This window comes from Xenopus tropicalis, chromosome 5, assembly GCF_000004195.4.
Source record: "Xenopus tropicalis strain Nigerian chromosome 5, UCB_Xtro_10.0, whole genome shotgun sequence".
Classification (NCBI taxonomy): domain Eukaryota; kingdom Metazoa; phylum Chordata; class Amphibia; order Anura; family Pipidae; genus Xenopus; species Xenopus tropicalis.
In genome coordinates this window covers 66,179,249-66,199,651 of record NC_030681.2, presented here as the reverse complement: position 1 = coordinate 66,199,651, position 20,403 = coordinate 66,179,249, and the positions used below count along the sequence as shown (strand labels likewise).

Genomic DNA, 20,403 nt, shown 5'->3' with positions numbered 1-20,403 from the left:
GACAATTTACGAATAAGTCGTAACGGCTACGAAAAAGTCACAACAATTTACAAAAAAAAAAATCGCAAAATACCGATCATTACGAAAAAAACGCATTCAGACGCTTTTCGGACGTTCGTGGATTAGTAAATGTGCCCCTTAGTGTACCAAGATTTAAAGTTATTGTGCTTGAATGCAAGAAATTGAGGCCTTTTGTGATTTAATAATTTTAACTGATCCACTTGCCCTTATAACTGCCCTGTTAAGACCCTTGAGACCTGCAGTTTGATAGTCTCACTGTATTGGATGCTAAGTAACAATTCACATTTCAGATATTTAGAATATTCCATTTACAGAGTTGGAAATGCAGCCAGTCTTTATAAATAGTAATAGCATAATACTTACACCATAATTGTAATTTAGTATTGTAATTTAGTTTTGGCTTTCTTAGCACTTATCTGTCACTGAATCAATGAACACTTTAATAATAAGAAGGAAATTGCATTTGTCAAGGCAAAAGCATGATTCACTGAGTAACCTATAAGTATAATATTCAATATAACTATTATATAGTGTGCATTTCATCTGTAAAATGATTCTTAAAAACAACAGTACAACAGTAGAGAACAACAAGATGTTATTCTGGTGAAAATATAGTATTATCTGCTGTAAAAAACAAAATACTGATACTGATGTGTAATAAAATGTACAAATATTACCTATTGTATCATTAGGGAGGAGACGGTATATGGTATTCATTATGTTTAGTGGGCTATATGCTTAATACATCCTGATTTAACTAAATAATAATTTGCATGTTTACTTTCCCATAACTAGCATAAAATAAATGTCTTCTCTTACTCTAATCCATTTCAGTTAGTTTACATTTTTCTCACCTTAGGTACCCTTCACTTGTAAAGTATATTCTCTTCGCTTTTACCTCCCAAATTGTTTACATTTATCTTTCTCTTCCTTCACTGTAATATTCCAGTTTCTTGCCCCCCATACCCTTTTGTTTTCCACTTACCCATCTTCATAGAATATGCTTGGCCCATGTGCTTCATTACAGGTAGTGTTTTCCTACTTGACTTTTTTCTAAAATATATTAACTCACTTTTATAGCACTGAGACATGGGATTTGTGCTTATAAATGCTATAAAATTTGAACACCATGGTAGTTATCTAATACTATGCATAAATAGAATAAAAAAATCACACAATAAGAATAAAAAATTGAATTCCACAATTCAATAACGTTAATGCACAGTTTATTCCATTAAGAATGTTATTTTTGTGTTGCACACTCTTTAGGCCATTTTGAAGGAGGCATATGGTCAATGGGAGAACTTCAATTCAAGCATTTTGAGTTTTGCAAATTATTTTGAGGATTTGTAGATCCATTGAAAATCATGGGTAGAATAAAAATCTAATGTGTTTAAGTTCTTTTTAAAGTTTAATTTGATTTTTTATATTTTAATTTTTTAATAAACCAGTAAACATTTAAGTTTGGTGAAATTTCAAATGCACAAAATTGCACAAATTTGAAAACTGAATTTAAGGGAGCCATTTAATAACGGTCAGATTTTTTTTTTTGTTTGGATTTTTTTAGTGCTAAAAATAAAAAAAATTGAGATTTATTATGCGGCAATACTGTGACAATTCTAAAAATATGTTATCTAAAACTTGTCAAGATCATTTAGAAGCCAATGGCAGATGGGTTTTTTTTGCTTCAGATTTTTATGCTGGTTTTTGTGTGACAATTTGAAAAAGTCAAGGTTATTGTGCAACAATTCATGGAACTGAGTTTATTCTATTTTTTTTTAAATAAAAAGAAGAGGAATATTAGGAGTTTTAGTAAATCTGCCTCCACGCGTTTCATCTGAAACCATTTGAATTGACACCTTGCTCTGCCTTAAGATATGGGTCAGTTCATTAAAACACTGTCAGGGAAATTTAAAAATTAAATTAAAATAAAATGAAATGTTTCAGTTTGTAAATGCATAAATGTGCCCCTTCGAGTTTGCCATCACAAAATTACTTTTTTAAATAGTGCATTTAAAATAATATTTTTTTCAGATTCCTTCAGTTTTGTATTTTATTTCTAACATTTACGTTTAATTCTACCCTTTACCATAGCCTATGCAGATATTAAATAATGATTTGCCAATTTTTTTTTTATCCTCTCTAACAAGATAGTGATTACTTTAGTATACCGGTGGGCAATTCCAAGAGGGCATGTTCTGGTTCTTCATTAATGGTGTCAGTTTCATTCAGCTGACCTATTGTTGCTGAAAAGTTATCACTATCTGTATAGTTTGTACATATAGCAACACAATAGCAACATAACTTAAAATTCAAGGACTAGCGCTGCGTAGATCAGGGGGTTTTTATCATCAGCTAAACATGTTCATGTTGCCTTGCTTGCACTGTGTGCTGTGGGTATGCTGTTCTGTTGTCCTATTTTATTTCCTAATGTTTGCTTTGTTCCAATAGGACCTCATCAGCCTGCTGATGGCAAGGTTTTGATGGAAGCTGAGAGCTTTCTAGGCAAGGTTCATTCAAATCATTAGCATGCTTTTTCAGGAAGATTTAACCCATAGACTGGTTGTTACTAACCTTCTTCTGTGATGCTTTCTTTAACTAAACATTTTAAATAAATGCCACAAATTATAATGGGAATACATCATTACTTTTGAATTTTTCATTTAAGCTAAAAAAAAAATTGTCCTGTGTGCTGCTTGAATTGTAAGCCTGTTTTTTTTAATTTGTATTTTAAGAAAAATAGTTCAGTGCAACACTGCAGGCAGAAATGGTGGTACAGAAATGGTGGTAAACAGTACTTAAAGAGAGGTTATTTACATAACTATAGCGAGATGTCAATCGGTTTGGGGAACTTGAAAGTTGTTGCTGATTCAACAGAGGTGCACTATGCAGGGTTAATATATACAAATACTGCAATGGCATCTGGTGTTATTCCCTATTCTATGTAGTTTTTTTTATAATTGTGTGTGTTATTATTTTTGTACTTTTAACAGATTGTGGAAAGTTGCGAAGGCTATAAAATTCATGGCCTTTGTATACTGCACATAACCTTCATGAGTCCCCTGTCATGTATTACTTGCATTTTTAATACAGTTTTTTTTTTTTTTTTTTATTTACTAAAAAAATGATACAGAGACAAATCTATACAGTCTTGGTATTTAAGGAAACACATAATGGTTGAAATGAAGAAGAGTATCTTTCAAAGGGTGTAAAATTAGGAACGATAAATCCATAGAAATAATGGGATTTTATTAAACAGTTTATACTGAGTGTATAGCTTAATCTATAACATCTTTTCTGGTTCTGAGGCTATGGCATGCACCCATATAAAAAGCAGGAAAATGCGGAACTAATGGAAACAATTAACCTCATTATAGATATAAGGGCTCATTTACCTCATCAAGTGCAGTTCCGGTCCCCGCAATTTCCATGCAGTCCGTTGCACATAAAACCAATTTCATACTTTCTTTAAAATGCATTCCTTGCACTTTCATATGGTTGTGCTCAGAGCCAACTCAGTCCTTCCTGCTTTCTGTTCTGAATCAAGAGCTGCTGCACCTATTCATGCAAGGGAAACCTGAAGCTACCACCATATGGTAGCTCCAGGGTTCTCCTTGAGCCCAGATAAAGTGACCCTGCACACTTGCTTGTAAATAATAGGGCACAAACATAACTTGTACAGCTAACATCAGAAAAGACACCAGACACCACAAAATTGCATCTGTTTCACGATGAATCACAATGACACTGGAATTGTTGGTAAAAACACTGCATTGTGGGGAAGAACGTGGTGATGCAATCAAAACTGCTCTTTGCTCACTGCACTTGCAGACGTACATGTGCCCTATAGTGTTGTTCTCTACTAATTTACTAGTCCTTTACACAGTAAACTGCTGTGTGAAGATGTCTGTTGAATCTGTCAATTCTTTTACAGTTATTCTACAATGTATACAAATACATATACGTTATTTGCACAGGTATATATCCACTATATAACTTTCCACACACAACCTGCATTCACTGAGAAAAATCTGCTTCAGTATAGCTATGGACTTCTTTATTTTTCTGCCTCCCTACCTTTTTATGGCAAGTGCAATATTGTGCTTACATATGAGTAAGGGGCCTTCAGCATACAGTGGATGCTGTGAGCTTTCTGCCCATAGTTAAACACAAAAGAGTGGGAGGATGGGTCCAGCCTGGATATTAAATAGGTCTAATATGTATTTTTGAGCTATGACAAGTTTAATGCTATGAACACATTTAAATACAATATGAACACATTGTGCTGTGTTTAAGGACCCCAAAATAATTATAGAAGTGTAGCAAAAGGTCAAAAAATATCTGGTGTGTAGTATCCCTGTGTACAACGTAATACTACCACCAACAGCATGGGCTATCATAAAACATAGAAAATGCAGTAGGTAAAAAATGGCATGGGTATATATATATATATATTAGTGTCTGGAATATGTGGAAAATGTGTGAAGAATGGCTGTTTGCACTATTCTACAGCCCTACACAAAATAAGAGAGGCCCTTTTATGGGAAACAATGTAGTAACATATTATTATGTGGAAAATGTGTGGGGAATGGCTGTTTGCACTATTCTACAGCCCTACGCAAAATATGAGAGGCCCATTTATGGGAAACAATGTAGTAACATATTATCATCCCACAGGAAGTTCACTTAACAAGTTCCGGAGTAATCCCGTCGGAATAATACATGAAGCAGTGGATGAAACAACTGATTGGATTTATGGAATATATATTACTATATCTGACTTGATATCCCTTGATGAAGAACGTAAAGGTATTTTATTCTGTTCTAATGTTACCTAATGTTTGACATAGATATAACCCTCTTTCTTACAATAAGAATAAACATTTTAATTTTTAGATAGATTTCCCATATAATCTCTTTGTAAACAGCAGCACTGGAAAACTTCAAAAGAATGCATTTAAAGCTCAAGGTGCAAGAAAATATTCTGGCCTACTATCCCTACCATTCTATCAAAGGCACATTCAATGCCCTACTGTTTTGTAGTTGACAATGTATTTTAAAAAGCCCATCTTACCAGTATTAAATTGAACCTGAATATTTTTTTTCCTCTTTTGTAGTAAAACAGAGCAGTTAATTGTACTGAAATAATCAGCAAAAAATGCAAATGTGTAGTTAAAACATTCATTACATTTAATTATATTTTAATTGAAGAGTACCAGATAGCAGTGTGGCTGAAGAATAAGAACAGCAATTTAAAACAAATAATTAGTACAGAAAGGATAAACCATTTTATCTTCAGTACTTTTACAATAAAGTAATTAAAAGAAGTATAACTGCTAAACATGAAGTTATTAGACTCATAGCAATCAATCAGCATGTATAATTTAATTGCCCCCATTTGAAAGCAAACAACGTATTTGTTGCTATGGGTTACTGCACCTGGTTACTGCCCCTATCACAGTTGCTCATATGAATGACGGTCCTACACCCCATAAATATTACTGTACAGGTAATTTTAGAAGAGGGAGAAAGGAGGTTCTCTCCTGTGACTGCACGCTGAATTGATAGATACAGACGCTACTACTGCTTGTGCTAGGTGACAGCCTGCTTGAATTGCTTATCATCGAGACACTGCAGATCCAGGGCTGCTGAACTTCTCTCATGGTTGGTGATACAGCTCCTGCTGGTAGCAGAGTTAGGGGCCATCCTCTCTCTAGGTAGAGGCAGTCTAATACTCATTCAAGTCTTCGGCGGGGAATGGCAGAGCATAGTAGCGACCTCTTATGGAATTATGGCTTTAGAATATTGCCCTGGGTTTGGCTGGCATGGTCCTATTGATTTGATAAAATGTGAATAAATGTTGTGGCCATTTTCTCCACCTCTGTCTCCTGGTGTTTCATTAAGGTGTGTAACAAGGAGGTTCAGTGGGGTGCCTGAAGGCGAAGGGTCAATTGAGGAGTCCCCTTGTCAAGAATGTTTAGGATATAAAACAGGTACAATATACAAAGCAAAGCAGATGCCCCTTTCCTCAGGGCACAGGTTACAAGGCTCAGGGTCATCTTTTTGTGCCCCTGGTAACTTGTCATGCACTGCTTTCCAAAAACAAGGTTTTCACCTTGCCTCATGTCAGAAGCAGCACTAACTGGCAGATATAGTATGTTGTTCTGGCATTTACAGAAAAAGCATATAAACACTTCCTTGCCAAAAGGATTAGTCTTTTTGCAGGGATGTTCTGTGCTAAAACTAAACTGGTGCCCACCTTTATTATTGGTTAACTATTAGGTGTAATCATTCTGGGTATATTTTATTTTCAACAAGTATATTTTATCATGGATGATTTGAGAAGCACAGGCTAGTCATGGCCACATCTAGTCTAGATTGCTAGAAGCGAGTGTATTAAATTAAAAAGGTCATGCTGTGCATTTGAAGACAGCACAAAGTTTTGCACACTAAGGGGCAAATTTATTATGCTGTTTAAAAAACGGCTAGAAAATTCGCCAAGCTTCGCCGTGTAAAAACGGCGTAAAATCGACATAATTTTTTATGCATTTTTTCTTCCACCGGAACTTATGGAAAATAACAGCGTAATATCCGGCGTTCAGACGGCGGTCTTTTCCATTTATTTTCGCCCTAAGGGGTGTATTTATTATGCTGTGTAAAACTAATTCGCCGAAAAAACGGAGTAAAAAGCTGTGTAAAATAAATGGAAAAAATCGTCATCTGAACGCTGGATATTACGCCGTTATTTTCCATAAGTTCCGGTGGAAGAAAAAACACGGAAAACAATTACGCCGATTTTACGCCGTTTTTACGCCATTTTTACACGGCGAAGCCTGCCGATGTGTGGCGAATTTTCTCACTGTTTTTTACACAGCATAATAAATATGCCCCTCTAGGAATTTTGTTAAAACACAGTATAGTACTTATTCTAAGCAACACTCCTCTCTGCTCACATGAAAAGATAATAGTTATAAAGTTATTTTATGTACACCTGGCTATAAGAATAGTCGAAAAAAACTTTGCCCAAAGCATATATTCAAATAAATTATGGATCTGGGTTTATAATTATGTAGAATTCCTTTTTCTACTGAAAAACACATTTATAGAAGGCTATGAAGAAAAATGTTAAGAGATTCAAGGGAGAACTAGTACTAATTACAGTAGGAATCTTAAAGCAATTTCTTTAACCTTAACCTACTAACGTGTTCATTTTAAGCTTCATTATCACAGTGGGAGATGTATTGCCATAGATTGCTGTGTGGTGGATAGATTATTAAATAATTCAGATGATTAATTGTCTGGTACACATATGCATCTAAATCAACTGTCCAAACGGTGTGCAAGCATTATTTCCATAATGCATATATATATAAATTCTTACTATTCATTACACATCTTTAAATTTCTGCTCCTGAGTTATTGCTTAAATTTACAAGTAATGGCTGCAGACGTGCAATGAGTCTATTTGTGTACAGGTTTAAACAATTACAAGATCATGTATGATTATTATAAATTTTCATATGTATTTGATCCATTTAGAGAAATGTTATTGAAATAGTAAAAACACTGACTACTACTGAATACTGACTACAGTAGACAGTATTTAACATGGAAAAAGAAATCAAAACGTCCTGCACCTGTACTATATTTCCAGTGAATAAAAAGCAAGCTAAACCAAACAAAACCATTTATATTTTTGTAATTTTAATTTTGTAAGTTACTTTTTAATAGGTTTTAGACCTATTGTATACACATTAGTGATGAGCGAATCTGTCCTGTTTTGCCGAAAAATCCACAATAATGAACAATTTGCGAAACACATTGAAGTCAATAGGCAACAAATGTTACACGCAACAAATTTTACATGGGCATCACTTTTTATGCGCTTTTTTTTTTTGTTAACTCCAAACGCATTAAAGTCAATGGCCATCTTTTCTCACTCCAAATGCATTAAAATGAATGGGCATTTTTTGTATTAGCAAAATTTTTGTCTTGGCAACTTTTTTTACTCTGCAACATTTTTGTGTCTGTAACATTTTTGTTGCTGTGACTTTTTTTTTTGCCGCAGTTTCATGAAATAAATCGATGATGTCGAAATGTGGAGTTTTGCTGCAAATCGATCCCTGCCAAAAAAAATCGCTCATCACTAACACACATTACAGATACAGTTGCCATGCTAAAAAAGGTGGCTGTTATGTTTATGGTTGAAGGTAGATTTACAGGCATATTTGTCATAGTCCAAAAAGATCATATTCATTGCAAAGAAATGAACAAGTATAAAGGGAAAAAAGGTTAAAAGAAATGTTGTTGAAGAATTATCTAATGTTTTTTGATTGTAAAAAGTATAGATGTTGGTCTTTGAGGTCATTATTTAAAGAGGTATTTAGTAAATGGTCCACGGAGTTCAGCATTCATAAACCTGGTGTTCCTCATATCCTCCATTCTAGACAGCATATTGTAGGTGGGTTAGGGTCTACCCACACCTTAACAATATATAGTCTAGTAGCCCTTAGAATGTAATTCATAAGACTTTGGTCTAAGGTAATATTGTGGGGGCTGGTTTACCTTACCAATGTGTTCCAGACATCCAAGTGTATTGGGTGGAAGAAGGATGTCACGACATTGCCTTTACAAAAGTTGTTTTGTTTAGGGCACTGTCACATGTCACAGCTGTATGGGTTTGGAATATGAGAGCAGCATAGATTTATAGATGCTTTCTCTTCGTACCATTCTTCCATATGCCTTCCCAGTGTTTGAATGATAAGGTTGTAGGTGTTCTCAGTTATCATCTCAACACATATCTGTGTTTTAGAAAGGGATCAGTTGAGAGAGTAGTTACAATTTGATACAAACTGGATGGCAGGGCTCTTTTTGGAAGACACAATTTTTCAAATAAATACGTTATTAGGAAGTCATTAGTTTTTTTGAAGGTGGTTTGAATGACAGATCACAGATCCTGAATAGATTGTGTATGATCCAGTGTGATATAAATCTATCAGCGATTCTTGGGGGAACAAGGGGTTCACTAATAAGGATGTTAATCAGGAGCCTTGATTGGCTAGTCGATATTTGTCTTTGCAGTGTTGCCAAATTTCCAGTGTAAGTCTAAAAGAACTTAGAAGATTAGGAGGTAATTTAAAAAGTAGTCAATAAGGAACAATTAGTTTGTAGGTTGACAGGTTGCCCAGCCTAGACTTGACGTAAATGCAGCACATACTAATATTGCTGTACATCTGGTACTGCCAGACCCCCTTGTGATTTCCTGGCCAACATGACGTGTTTTCCTCAAATGAATTGGAAAAAAGTTCCTTGCAGATCTTTTAAAATAGTTCTAAAAACAGCTATAGGCAAAGTCCAGTTTGGGTGATAAAGCCATTTATTTTCCCCACCCAGGATATGATACAGGAACCCAATTTATTCAGGAGGGATTTTTGACAGTTAAGATAGGATTACTGCAGTTATGTCGCTAAAGAGTGCCATAGATTTTTGTAGGGTAAATCCACAGGTACTTCAAAGAATGCTGTTTCCATTTGTAATGGAACCTTAAAAAGCTTCTTTAAAGCTAGGGGTGATATTAAGGGGAGGAGCCTCTGTTTTAATAACTTTGAGGGGCCCATTTATCAATGTACGATTGTTATAATATTGGCTGCGCTTGATAACTTTACTATACTATATATTATATATTATTATTGCATGTGTTAGGGCCCCTCCCATTTTTTTCTAGTGCTTGTTTTGGTTTTATGGGTTTGGTATTTTATTTTATTTAATGTTGGCAGTGGTACAATAAAGAAGGTTTTTGTATTTTCAATCGCATTTGATTAATGCCTCATAAATCATGCGGGCATTAAGTCCAATTAAAGTTTTGGAGTAGCATAGTATATAGACATAGGACGCCCTGTATGTAAAATGTTGTATGATTTTTGTTTTCACTATCCATTTTTGGATATAATTGACAATTAATTCTTTGTCTCTGATTCTTGGCCCAGTTGTATTTTTGTGAATTCATATGGCATAATATTTGTGTAATTTTGTAAGATAGTTAAATATAGTAACTAGTTAAAATTTAGGTTCCATTAAAATCTACAAGTTTAATGTAATTTAAGTTTAACTACAGAAGTGCTGAAATCTCATACTTTCTGATATCAATAGTGCATAACTGATGATAACTATAACCCTAAACTTACCTCAGTAACCAGGAGTAGGGTAGATTAAATAATCCATTTCTTTCTGGGCCACCCACCATGGCTGAAATAATTATCAGAGTAAAGGCCAATTCAATTTTTGAGTCTGGAAATGAAATCATCCAAAACATAATGGAACATTATCTGGACATATGGTCCCCATGGGAATTATATGGATTGGCATCAACACCCTCCTAAAGATGTTATACCAATAGGGATCATCACACCTCATACCACTGCCAGTCTGTTAATGCACCACATTTGTGACTGCATTTCTGTTACTGTCTAATCATGTAATGCTTTTGTTTCTTTATCATGCAAGCAATAATTTCTTTTGTTTAAATTATAATGGTCATTGCAAATGTCAACCATAGCACTTAACTATGCTTTATTACTACGCAATATACCCTAAATGCATCTTAATGTGATGCTCTTTCTTTTTTTAAAGAAAATTTAAGCTACAAAAAAAAGTAATAATAACCTCAAGATGAGAAGTCTTCTTAATAACAAAAAATTAACCATTACATTAAGGAAAACTTTCTCTTGAGTTTAGTGTTGCACCCTAATATTAGTTAGGGTGCAATTAGTTCCAATTGGACATAATACAGATATATTTTAAATAACATAGTCTTGCATAATGTTTTACCAAAGTTGCATGAACTTAATTTTGTCCAACTGTGTGTATGTGCCAAACAGCATTAAAAGCAACTAAATCCTTCTTTTCTGAAAAACAGAAGCGGTAGAACTTTTGTGTACCAACTTAGGAACATGTTTACCAACCTTAATTACAAACTCAATGCCTATGAAAAATATAAAAAAATTAGGGTTGATTCACTAAAGTGCGTTTAAATGAGCGATATTTATAGCATACGTTAAAAATGTTATTGCGTCTTATTTTTCGCATCTTTTGCATGATTCACTAAAAGGATATTTGTGTTAATTTAGACGCGATGCTGTTTGCGTTATTTAAATCGCGAAGACTATTTTCGTGTGGTATTTGACCCAACGCGTGCTAATTAACGCAGCACACTACTTGTCACGTGCGCTAATTAACACACGTGCGCTACTTTACGCGCACACGCCATGTTAGCCATACACACCATTATGTTCGTAAAACTATTTTTTTTTAAAATGACCATTTACCTGCAAACTGGAGGGCCAACACATACTTGAATAAATCACACTGCAAAGTCCATATTGTATTGCCAAAAGCTCATGAACTGTACTTTTCTATAATAACCACCTGCCCCAAGTAGGTGTTAATGTTCGCATAGACTAATGCGATATTTAGCGCGTCTAAGTGTTTTTAATAATGCAATGGGGAAAAATCAACGCATTTGGTTGCACGCTAATTAACGCATGCGATATGCGACTTAACGCATGCGATAATACTTTAGCGAATCGCACATTTTTTCGTGTCTATTTTAATGCAAAAAACCATGCGATAAGCGTTATCGCACTTTAGTGAATCAACCCTCTTGTGTTGCAACAAAAATATTTTTCATGTTGCCATAGTGTGGTTGTATATGATGTTCAAACAGCATGAAAAATGTAAAATGCTTATTATTGTAGCAATTGTCTACTATACAATGTATGTTACAAAATCTAACTATGATTTTTTTTTTTTGTCTAAATTTTAATCACCCCTCTAAAGGGCATGCTGAGCCTCCTGTAAAGAAAATAGGTGAGTAAAAAATTTTTTTGTCATCTTTTTTATTACTTATTTTACTGATGTAGTTACTGCAACTGAACTGCAACTGAGATGATGCACTCCACCCTAGACCTGGCGAACAAACTAGAATTTGTAGTTCATATATAGTTTAAAAAAAGTAATGTTGCCTGTATTTCTATTATTCTACTGATTATTCTGTTCTTTCAGAACATATCGGTTTAATATCTGTTTATTGTTGAGGAATAGGATAAATGAATAAAACAATGTAAACTTATTTTAATAATATCACAATGCTGTTTAAATTCTCCATATAAAATACTAATTAGGTCATTAGTACATTAAAAAGGAAATCATAACTAAGAAAACATCTTTTTTAATGAATAAGAAAATAGGAATCTATAAAGCAAGTCTAAAACTGCTTAGTGAGATCTGAAACATAATGAACTAATACATGGAAAATAGTGCATTATTATTTAGAAAAACTATTTAGACTACTTAGAAAAAAACATAGGAATCAAAGTGCTGCAGAATGCAACGTGTCACAAAAAGTAAAGTAAGTTTGAAACCAACAATAGTTATTATATGTATCTGTCTTAAGTGTTAACTAAAGGAAAGAATATTTTTTCTAATCTCCTCTCATACAGATGCAAGGTCTGCAACAGAATGGGGAAATCAAAATGGCCTTGGGCCAAACAAAAAGTGGGGACGTTACTATAATCCGTGGCGGCTACTGTAAAATATTTATATATGCATCTGTTTACAGATGCATATATAAATCTCAATTTTGTTATTTTTTAAACTTCCATGACAGTTACTATATTTTGATCAAACACTATCTGAATCACATTTGTGGATGGAGAAACAAGTGTGGGCATTTTTTCACTAAACATTTAATAGCAAGTTCTAGGGAGGAATTTAATAAAAGTCGGTACAGAAAAATATTTACAATACAAAATGTATGCCCCTGTGCTAATAAATATGACTTTGCATTAATTTAATTTATCTTTTGTGAATGCTGAAAATTTTTGCTACCACTTCCGACAGTGGAAACATTTGCAAGTGTTTTTGTTTGCAATATTATGCAGTGTTTGTAATATACAGTAACTTCTTAAAAGTTGTTAAGTGTGCTCCAATGGATTACACTACATTAAAACATGACTTAAAAAGTTTGCAATGTGCAATTAAAATTCACAATGCAACAGTCTAATGAAGAATATTACATTGCTAAATTACATTTTTTATTCTTATTTGTGCACATTTTTTTTTTTATTTACAACTTTTATTTAATTCCCCATTCGTGTCACAATGTTTTGATAGAAATTCTGGTGGAATTATTTTGCATGAAGCTGCAATGAGTTTGTATTTGCTAGATTCAGAGACTAAAGCAATAACTTTCTGCATTCTTGGTAGATCTGATGACAAGTATATGCAGATATATATGGTGAAATATATACACCATGGATTTGGGGAATAAAAACATGGAGTGACCAGAAGCCTTCCATTGTAAAATAACACAGTAAAACCCCTTTTTTTAATACAGAGGGTGTATTTGTAAGCGAAAGCTATGTGTTTTGCAGAATTTACGTGAATTCTCACTGTTTTAAGAAGTCTTTTACTGGTTTAATTTTACATTGGAGAGCTTTTTGGATCCTTTTAGAATACCTCACCATAAAATTTCTGCTTGCTTGTTTAAGGTAATCATTATTAACTGTGGCACACTATTGATTAGCACACACTCATTAAGCTCAAAAAGGACCTCTGCATTGATTTTTACTCACAAGCAGCAGGTGCAAAGTACTTCTAAAACTTAGTGAGAGCCTTTTAAGTGCATCTAAAAGTTTATATTTTGTTTCGCTTGCTACATTTATTTCTTATGCACAGCTGACTGACTACTTACTAGAAAGCTGTGAAAAGGTATCAGGTAGACTTATGTATTTTTTATGTTTTATGTTTTTTAGTATGTTTCATAGTTTTCAGAAATGGTAAACTTACTGAATTTACAGCATATAGTGCATATATATTGTATATATAGTTACATAGTTACATAGTTACATAGGGTTGAAAAAAGACCAGTGTCCATCAAGTTCAACCCATCCAAGTAAACCCAGCACACCTAACCCACACCTACCAATCTATACACTCACATACATACACTATATATACAACCACTAGTACTAATTGTAGATATTAGTATCACAATAGCCTTGGATATTCTGATTGATCAAGAACTCATCCAGGCCCCTCTTAAAGGCATTAACAGAATCTGCCATTACCACATCCCTAGGAAGGGCATTCCACAACCTCACTGCCCTCACTGTGAAAAACCACCTACGCTGCTTCAAATGGAAGCTCCGTTCCTCTAATCTAAAGGGGTGACCTCTGGTGCGTTGATTGTTTTTATGGGAAAAAAGAACATCCCCCAACTGCCTATAATCCCCTCTAATGTACTTGTACAGAGTAATCATGTCCCCTCGCAAGCGCCTCTTTTCCAGAGAAAACAACCTCAACCTCGACAGTCTCACCTCATAGTTTAAATCTTCCATCCCCTTAACCAGTTTAGTTGCACGTCTCTGCACTTTCTCCAGCTCATTAATATCCCTCTTAAGGACTGGAGCCCAAAACTGCACCGCATACTCAAGGTGAGGCCTTACCAGGGACCTATAAAGGGGCAAAATTATGTTCTCATCCCTTGAGTCAATGCCCTTTTTTATACAAGACAGCACTTTATTTGCTTTAGTAGCCACAGAATGACACTGCCTGGAATTAGACAACTTGTTATCAACAAAAACCCCTAGATCCTTCTCCATTAAGGATACCCCCAACACACTACCATTCAGTAGATAGTTTGCATTTATATTATTTCTACCAAAGTGCATAACTTTGCACTTATCAACATTGAACCTCATTTTCCAGTTTGCTGCCCAGTTATCTAATTTTGTCAAATCGCTCTGCAAAGCGGCAGCATCCTGCATGGAACTTATAGTTTTGCACAATTTTGTGTCATCAGCAAAAATAGAAACAGTACTGTCTATGCCCACCTCCAGGTCATTAATAAACAAGATAAAAAGCAAAGGCCCAAGGACTGACCCCTGCAGTACTCCACTAACCACACTGGTCCAATTAGAAAATGTTCCATTTACAACCACTCTTTGTACTCTATCCTTCAGCCAGTTCTCTATCCAATTACAAATATTATGTTCTAGGCCAATATTCCTTAATTTGATCATTAACCTTCTGTGAGGTACTGTATCAAACGCTTTAGCAAAGTCCAAGTAGATGACATCAACTGCCATTCCAGCATCAAGGTTCCTGCTCACCTCCTCATAAAAGGCGACTAAATTAGTCTGGCAAGATCTGTTACGCATAAAACCATGCTGGCACAAACTAATAGTATTGTGAACTGCAATGTATTCAAGTACCCTATCCCTTATTACCCCTTCCAGAAGTTTTCCTACTACTGATGTCAGACTAACAGGCCTATAGTTTTCAGGCTGAGAACGGGATCCCTTTTTAAATAACGGCACCACATTAGCAATCCGCCAGTCTCTCGGCACCATGCCAGACCTCAATGAATCCTGAAAAATTAAGTGAAGAGGTTTGGCAATCACAGCGCTCAGCTCATTTAATACCCTGGGATGAATCCCATCCGGCCCTGGACCTTTGTTTACCTTTACATGTTCAAGTCTCTTTTGAATTTCCTCCCGAGTGACCCATGCGCCAGTAGCTAAATTACTAGAACTGGGCATATTACAAGGGAAGCCTTCATTATCTGGCTCCTCAGATGTATAGACAGATGAAAAATAAGAGTTCAAAATTTCAGCTTTTTCCCCATTCTCATCAACCAACTTACCCCCCCCGTGATAACAATATATATATATATATATATTGATACATTGCAAAAGTTTTCAGTGGAATAAAAACAACAACATTTATTGGCTCAAATAAATATAAACACAAACATAACTCATAACAAAAGCATACTATACCAAAACATGACCAGGTGCATCCTAATCTCCTAACGCGTTTCGCACCATATGGCGCTTCATCAGAGGAGGTATATATTGCCCTCAAATGGTTTAAAATAAAGAAAAACAAATGTGTATTAAGTCAAGGTTTCTTTTCTCTCTTTTTCAACATTAGTCCAATGATTAGGGTATTTGCTGAATATATATTTTTGCCTATGATTTTTTAAGAAATGTTTGTGTGTTTTGTTATTTCCTGAACTTAACAGGGCAAATTCTAAAACTGAAATCTAACTTATATTTTATTTCCTGTTCTCCAAACACAATCAAAACAAGTAGATAGTCAACTGAGAAACCTTATGTAAAAACAAACCCCTCCCTACCTTCATCTGCAGCCTTTTAGGCTGTGAGATAAGAAGCAGCTCATTATATAGAGGACTTTCTTAGTGGATTGCTGATTTGTTTTTTAAGGAACAATTAGTAGTACTTTACTTTCAGTTTCAGAATTTGCCCTGTTAAGTTTAGAAAATAACAAAACCCATTATTTTTTTTTAATTAAAACAACAGGCAAGAATTTCTGTTCAGAAGAAGCCCTATTCATTTTACTAATATTAAAAACAGGGTTATATTGCCTCTTTTATTACAAGTCTGCAAGTCTACAAGTCTAGTACAAGACAAAAACAATGTTTCTGAATTAATCACTTGTAACTAAATATACTGTACTATATTCGAAATATGTAAACAGTCTAAACATTAAAACCATTAGACTTCAGCTGTAGGAAAAGACTGTTACAGTTGGACTTGGTTTCTCTTTAGAAAAGGCACTTGTAAGGGGACATTAGAACTTTTTACAGATACTGTACATTAGAGGACATTATGGACAGATAGTGATGGAGTTTTTTTTTACAGAAAAGAAAAGAACAAAGGACAAGAGACCACTCATTTAGACTCTAGAAAAAGTATTTTCACTTAAAACTTTCACAGTAAGAAAGTGTTCCGCTAATGTGGGAGTGGGATAGGGTGCTGAGGGATCCATTTTCAAAACAAGTTATGTAACTATAAGGGGCACATTCCTTAAAGTACGAATCCGAATCATGAAATCAAATAATTTCTTATGATTGCAAAAGTCACGAAAATTCTGTTCGTTTAAATACGAAAAGTTTGTACTTATGATCTGAAAGTTCTGAAATTTTTGTATTGAAACAATCATTTACTATTGGCCATCCGAAAGTCACAAAATTATCGTATCCGAACGACAGTAAACTGCGGGAAAACCTTTCTGACTTTGAATCCTTCAGTGCATGATTTTGGAAGTCTCCCATAGGACTCAATGGCACTCTGCAGCTCCAACCTGGCCCAAGGAAAGTCATAATACCGAAGCTTGAATGAATGAATGAATGAAACTTTTAAACTTTTCACAAATATGATTTTGTCACACAAATTGTCATGGCGAGTTGTCACAAAGTAGGGTTAAGATGTCGTCTGTTGGTTGTTCTTTGTTTGTTTGTTTTTTAACATTTACAGCATAATGAATCTTCCAGGATTCAGTATAATATATCTGGCTATTATATGTTATCAAAATGTTTACTAGTACAGTTACAACTTTCTTTTTAATTTAAACAACAACTGAATTCAAATATGTGAATTTATATTAAATCCAGAACACTTAGAAAAATCTTCTTTCAGCTTAAACAAACAAATAAATAAAAAGTAACAAAAATGTATTTTTCTAATTTTCTTTTAGGTGGAATACAACCAGCTCTACACAGAAAAGGTAAGATAACATTAACACAAAACATTTTTTGGAGAAAAATCATTTAATCAATAAAATGATGACTAAAATAAATTTGTCAAATTAAAATACCGTGTTTGTGAATCACAGGGATAAAGTGCAATAGGCTATTGTTATGTTACTTTCAATGGTAGTATAGTAATTCTACTTCAGTTATCTCTCTTTATCTGTAAATGAGCTGCTGGGTGTATTTTGCTCTATGCCTGAAACATGTTTCCCTCTGCAACTGTGATCTCTTCAACAATAGGGAAAATTAGTTTGGAAATATGTGGCATTAATAAACGTCATTATGTAAATCAATGTTTCTCCTGGATGTTGCTAATGCAATACACCTGTGAGTCTTACATGACATAAGATATCCCTTTATTATCATATCTAGTATTTAGACTTTCAGGTAGTATAATTTCTAAGTGGTCATACAGCATCTGGGCATATACAGTAATATCTTTTCTTAGAGGGACTTTTTACTTTTATTACTTTAAAACATATCTAGATAGGCTTTACTGAATGACATATTAAAATATCTACCTACTGGCAATCTATTGTCTTTATTATAAATAGCATTGATGTGCTCACTCATACTCTCTTTTAAACTATGAGCAGTACTTCCCATTTATTGCTTTGGGGAATGTTTACATTTACATTCTAAAATGTAAACAACTGTTTTACTATTGCAGTTACAAAATATTTTATTTTGGTATGCCCTGTCCTGTGACATTAGATTTCAACTAAGCGCTTTGTGTATTAACTTTATTATTTAATAAATATATATATTTAACATTCTTATTTTTCTAAATATCACTCATATCACTCAACCTGAGTGTTATTTCAATAAAAAAATGTTAAAAAAAATCAAATGTCTCTCACCTACACTGGGGAATACAGTATAACCCAGCAAGGTTTCTACACTAATACATAATAAGTAGGGATGTGCGAATCTGTCCCGTTTTGCTTCTCTGGAAAATTGGTGAAACTGCAGAAAAATTCTCTAAATGATGAAAAATTTGTGAAATGCATTGAATTCATTCCTTACACACGCAACTTTTTTTCTCACTCTAAATGCATTACAGTCAATCAGCATTTTTTCTTACTCCTACAGCATGACTTTTTAGGTGAAAAAATGTTGTACATGTAACAAATTTTTATTATGTGTGAAATTTTTTTTTACATGAGCACCTTTTTTTTTACTACAAATACTTTAAAGTCAATATGAGTTATTTCACTGCAAATTTTTTGTTGCAGCAAATTTTTTACACAGTTTTGAAAAAATATTTGGCAAAAACAAAATGCGGAATTTCAACTTGAATCCATGCCTGGTAAAAATATTTGCTGATCACCAATTAGAAAAAGACATGACTACCTGTCATAAGTAGCATACAGTTGCAAAATGTGCTTACACCAAGCACACAGTTGAAATCTAATGTCATCAGAAGAATAATCATGCAATAAGTATGCCTAATTTGACATAATGGACATTATAAATTTGACAGTATTTGACACATCTTCTTATTTTAACATCATAGTACCTGTTAAACCACACGATCTTTGCATACATGTTGTATAAACCCTTCCTCCTCATTGTACTTGCAGTTATAATGTAAATGGGTATGTAAGCTTTCCAAGGTGCATGACATTATAGAAATACTGTAAGTGCAATCTGCAGCATATATGTAACTCTTGTGTGTCAAAGTACAAGTATGGGATCCCTTATCCATAAACCCATTATCCAGAAAGCTCCAAATTATGGAAAGTCTGTCTCTCATAGACTCCATTTTAATCAAATAATTCAGAATTTTAAAACTGAGTTTCTCTGTAGTAATAAAACAGTACCTTGTATTTGATCCCAACAAAGATATAACTAATCATTATTGGGTGCAAAACAATCCTATTGGGTTTAATTAATGGTTTATTGATTTTTTAGTAGACAAGGTATGGAGATCCAAATTATGGAAAGACCCCTTATCCGGAATACCCTTGGTCCCGAGCATTCTGGATAACAGGTCCTATACCTGTATTTTAAAACTGATTTCCTTTTTCTTTGTAATAATAAAACAGTACCTTGCATTTGATCCCAACTAAGATCTAAGTAATCCTAATTAGATGCAAAACAATCCTGTTGGGTTCAATTAAGATTTTATTGATTTTTTAGTAGACTTAAGGTATGGAGATCCAAATTATGGAAAGATCCCTTATCCGGAATACCCTTGGTCCCGAGCATTCTGGATAATGGGTCCTGTACATTATGTTGTTTTTGGTTTAACATATGTAATAAATAAATACAGCAAAAGAATGATCACAAATCACTAAGCAGAAAAACCAAGGTATTATTTTTACATGTGCTTTTTTTTCTCAGCACACCTTTAAAGCTTAGAAAGAAGTGTGTCTAAAAAAATACCTGTGGGTTTTTTCAAGAAAGCTGGGATTTTTCATTTTTGAATACTTGAAAACGTGCTTAGAAAACTCTGTACAAAAAATGAATAAAAGGAAATTTCCCTTTAATCCCTATATTGCCTGAGGAGCCTGCATAGCATTACATTAGGGCCCCTTGAGCAGGGAAAAGAATAAAACAAGCTTCTTTGCAGTACTGTGATGTGATGTCTGCAAAGCCCTGTTGTGAAGGAGTGTTTAAGGACAAACTGATAGATCAATCAAAGGCAGTAAGAGAACACTCTGGGCCATTCCTGTTTATTTCAGTTTCAACAGACACTGCAGGTTTAGTGCAATTTGTCTGTAGTTCAGAGACTTTGGTTAGTAGGATTTGATCATCTCAGCATG

At 34.1% G+C, this 20,403-nt stretch overlaps 1 protein-coding gene across 50 annotated transcripts in view; it reads left to right on the top strand.

Moving 5' to 3' along the window:
- The window catches only part of trdn (triadin), a 245,141-nt gene that overhangs the window by 40,143 nt on the left and 184,595 nt on the right, over positions 1-20,403 (top strand). For 47 of the 50 annotated variants that reach the window (XM_031902115.1, XM_031902106.1, XM_031902107.1 and 44 more), the window contains exons 4-7: positions 2,473-2,526; positions 4,699-4,830; positions 11,857-11,886; positions 17,581-17,610. In XM_031902115.1, coding sequence (XP_031757975.1) covers positions 2,473-2,526; positions 4,699-4,830; positions 11,857-11,886; positions 17,581-17,610 — 246 coding nt within the window. The remainder of the gene's footprint in view (positions 1-2,472; positions 2,527-4,698; positions 4,831-11,856; positions 11,887-17,580; positions 17,611-20,403) is intronic. The other 3 variants (XM_031902091.1, XM_031902116.1, XM_031902094.1) reach the window with 1 other exon arrangement.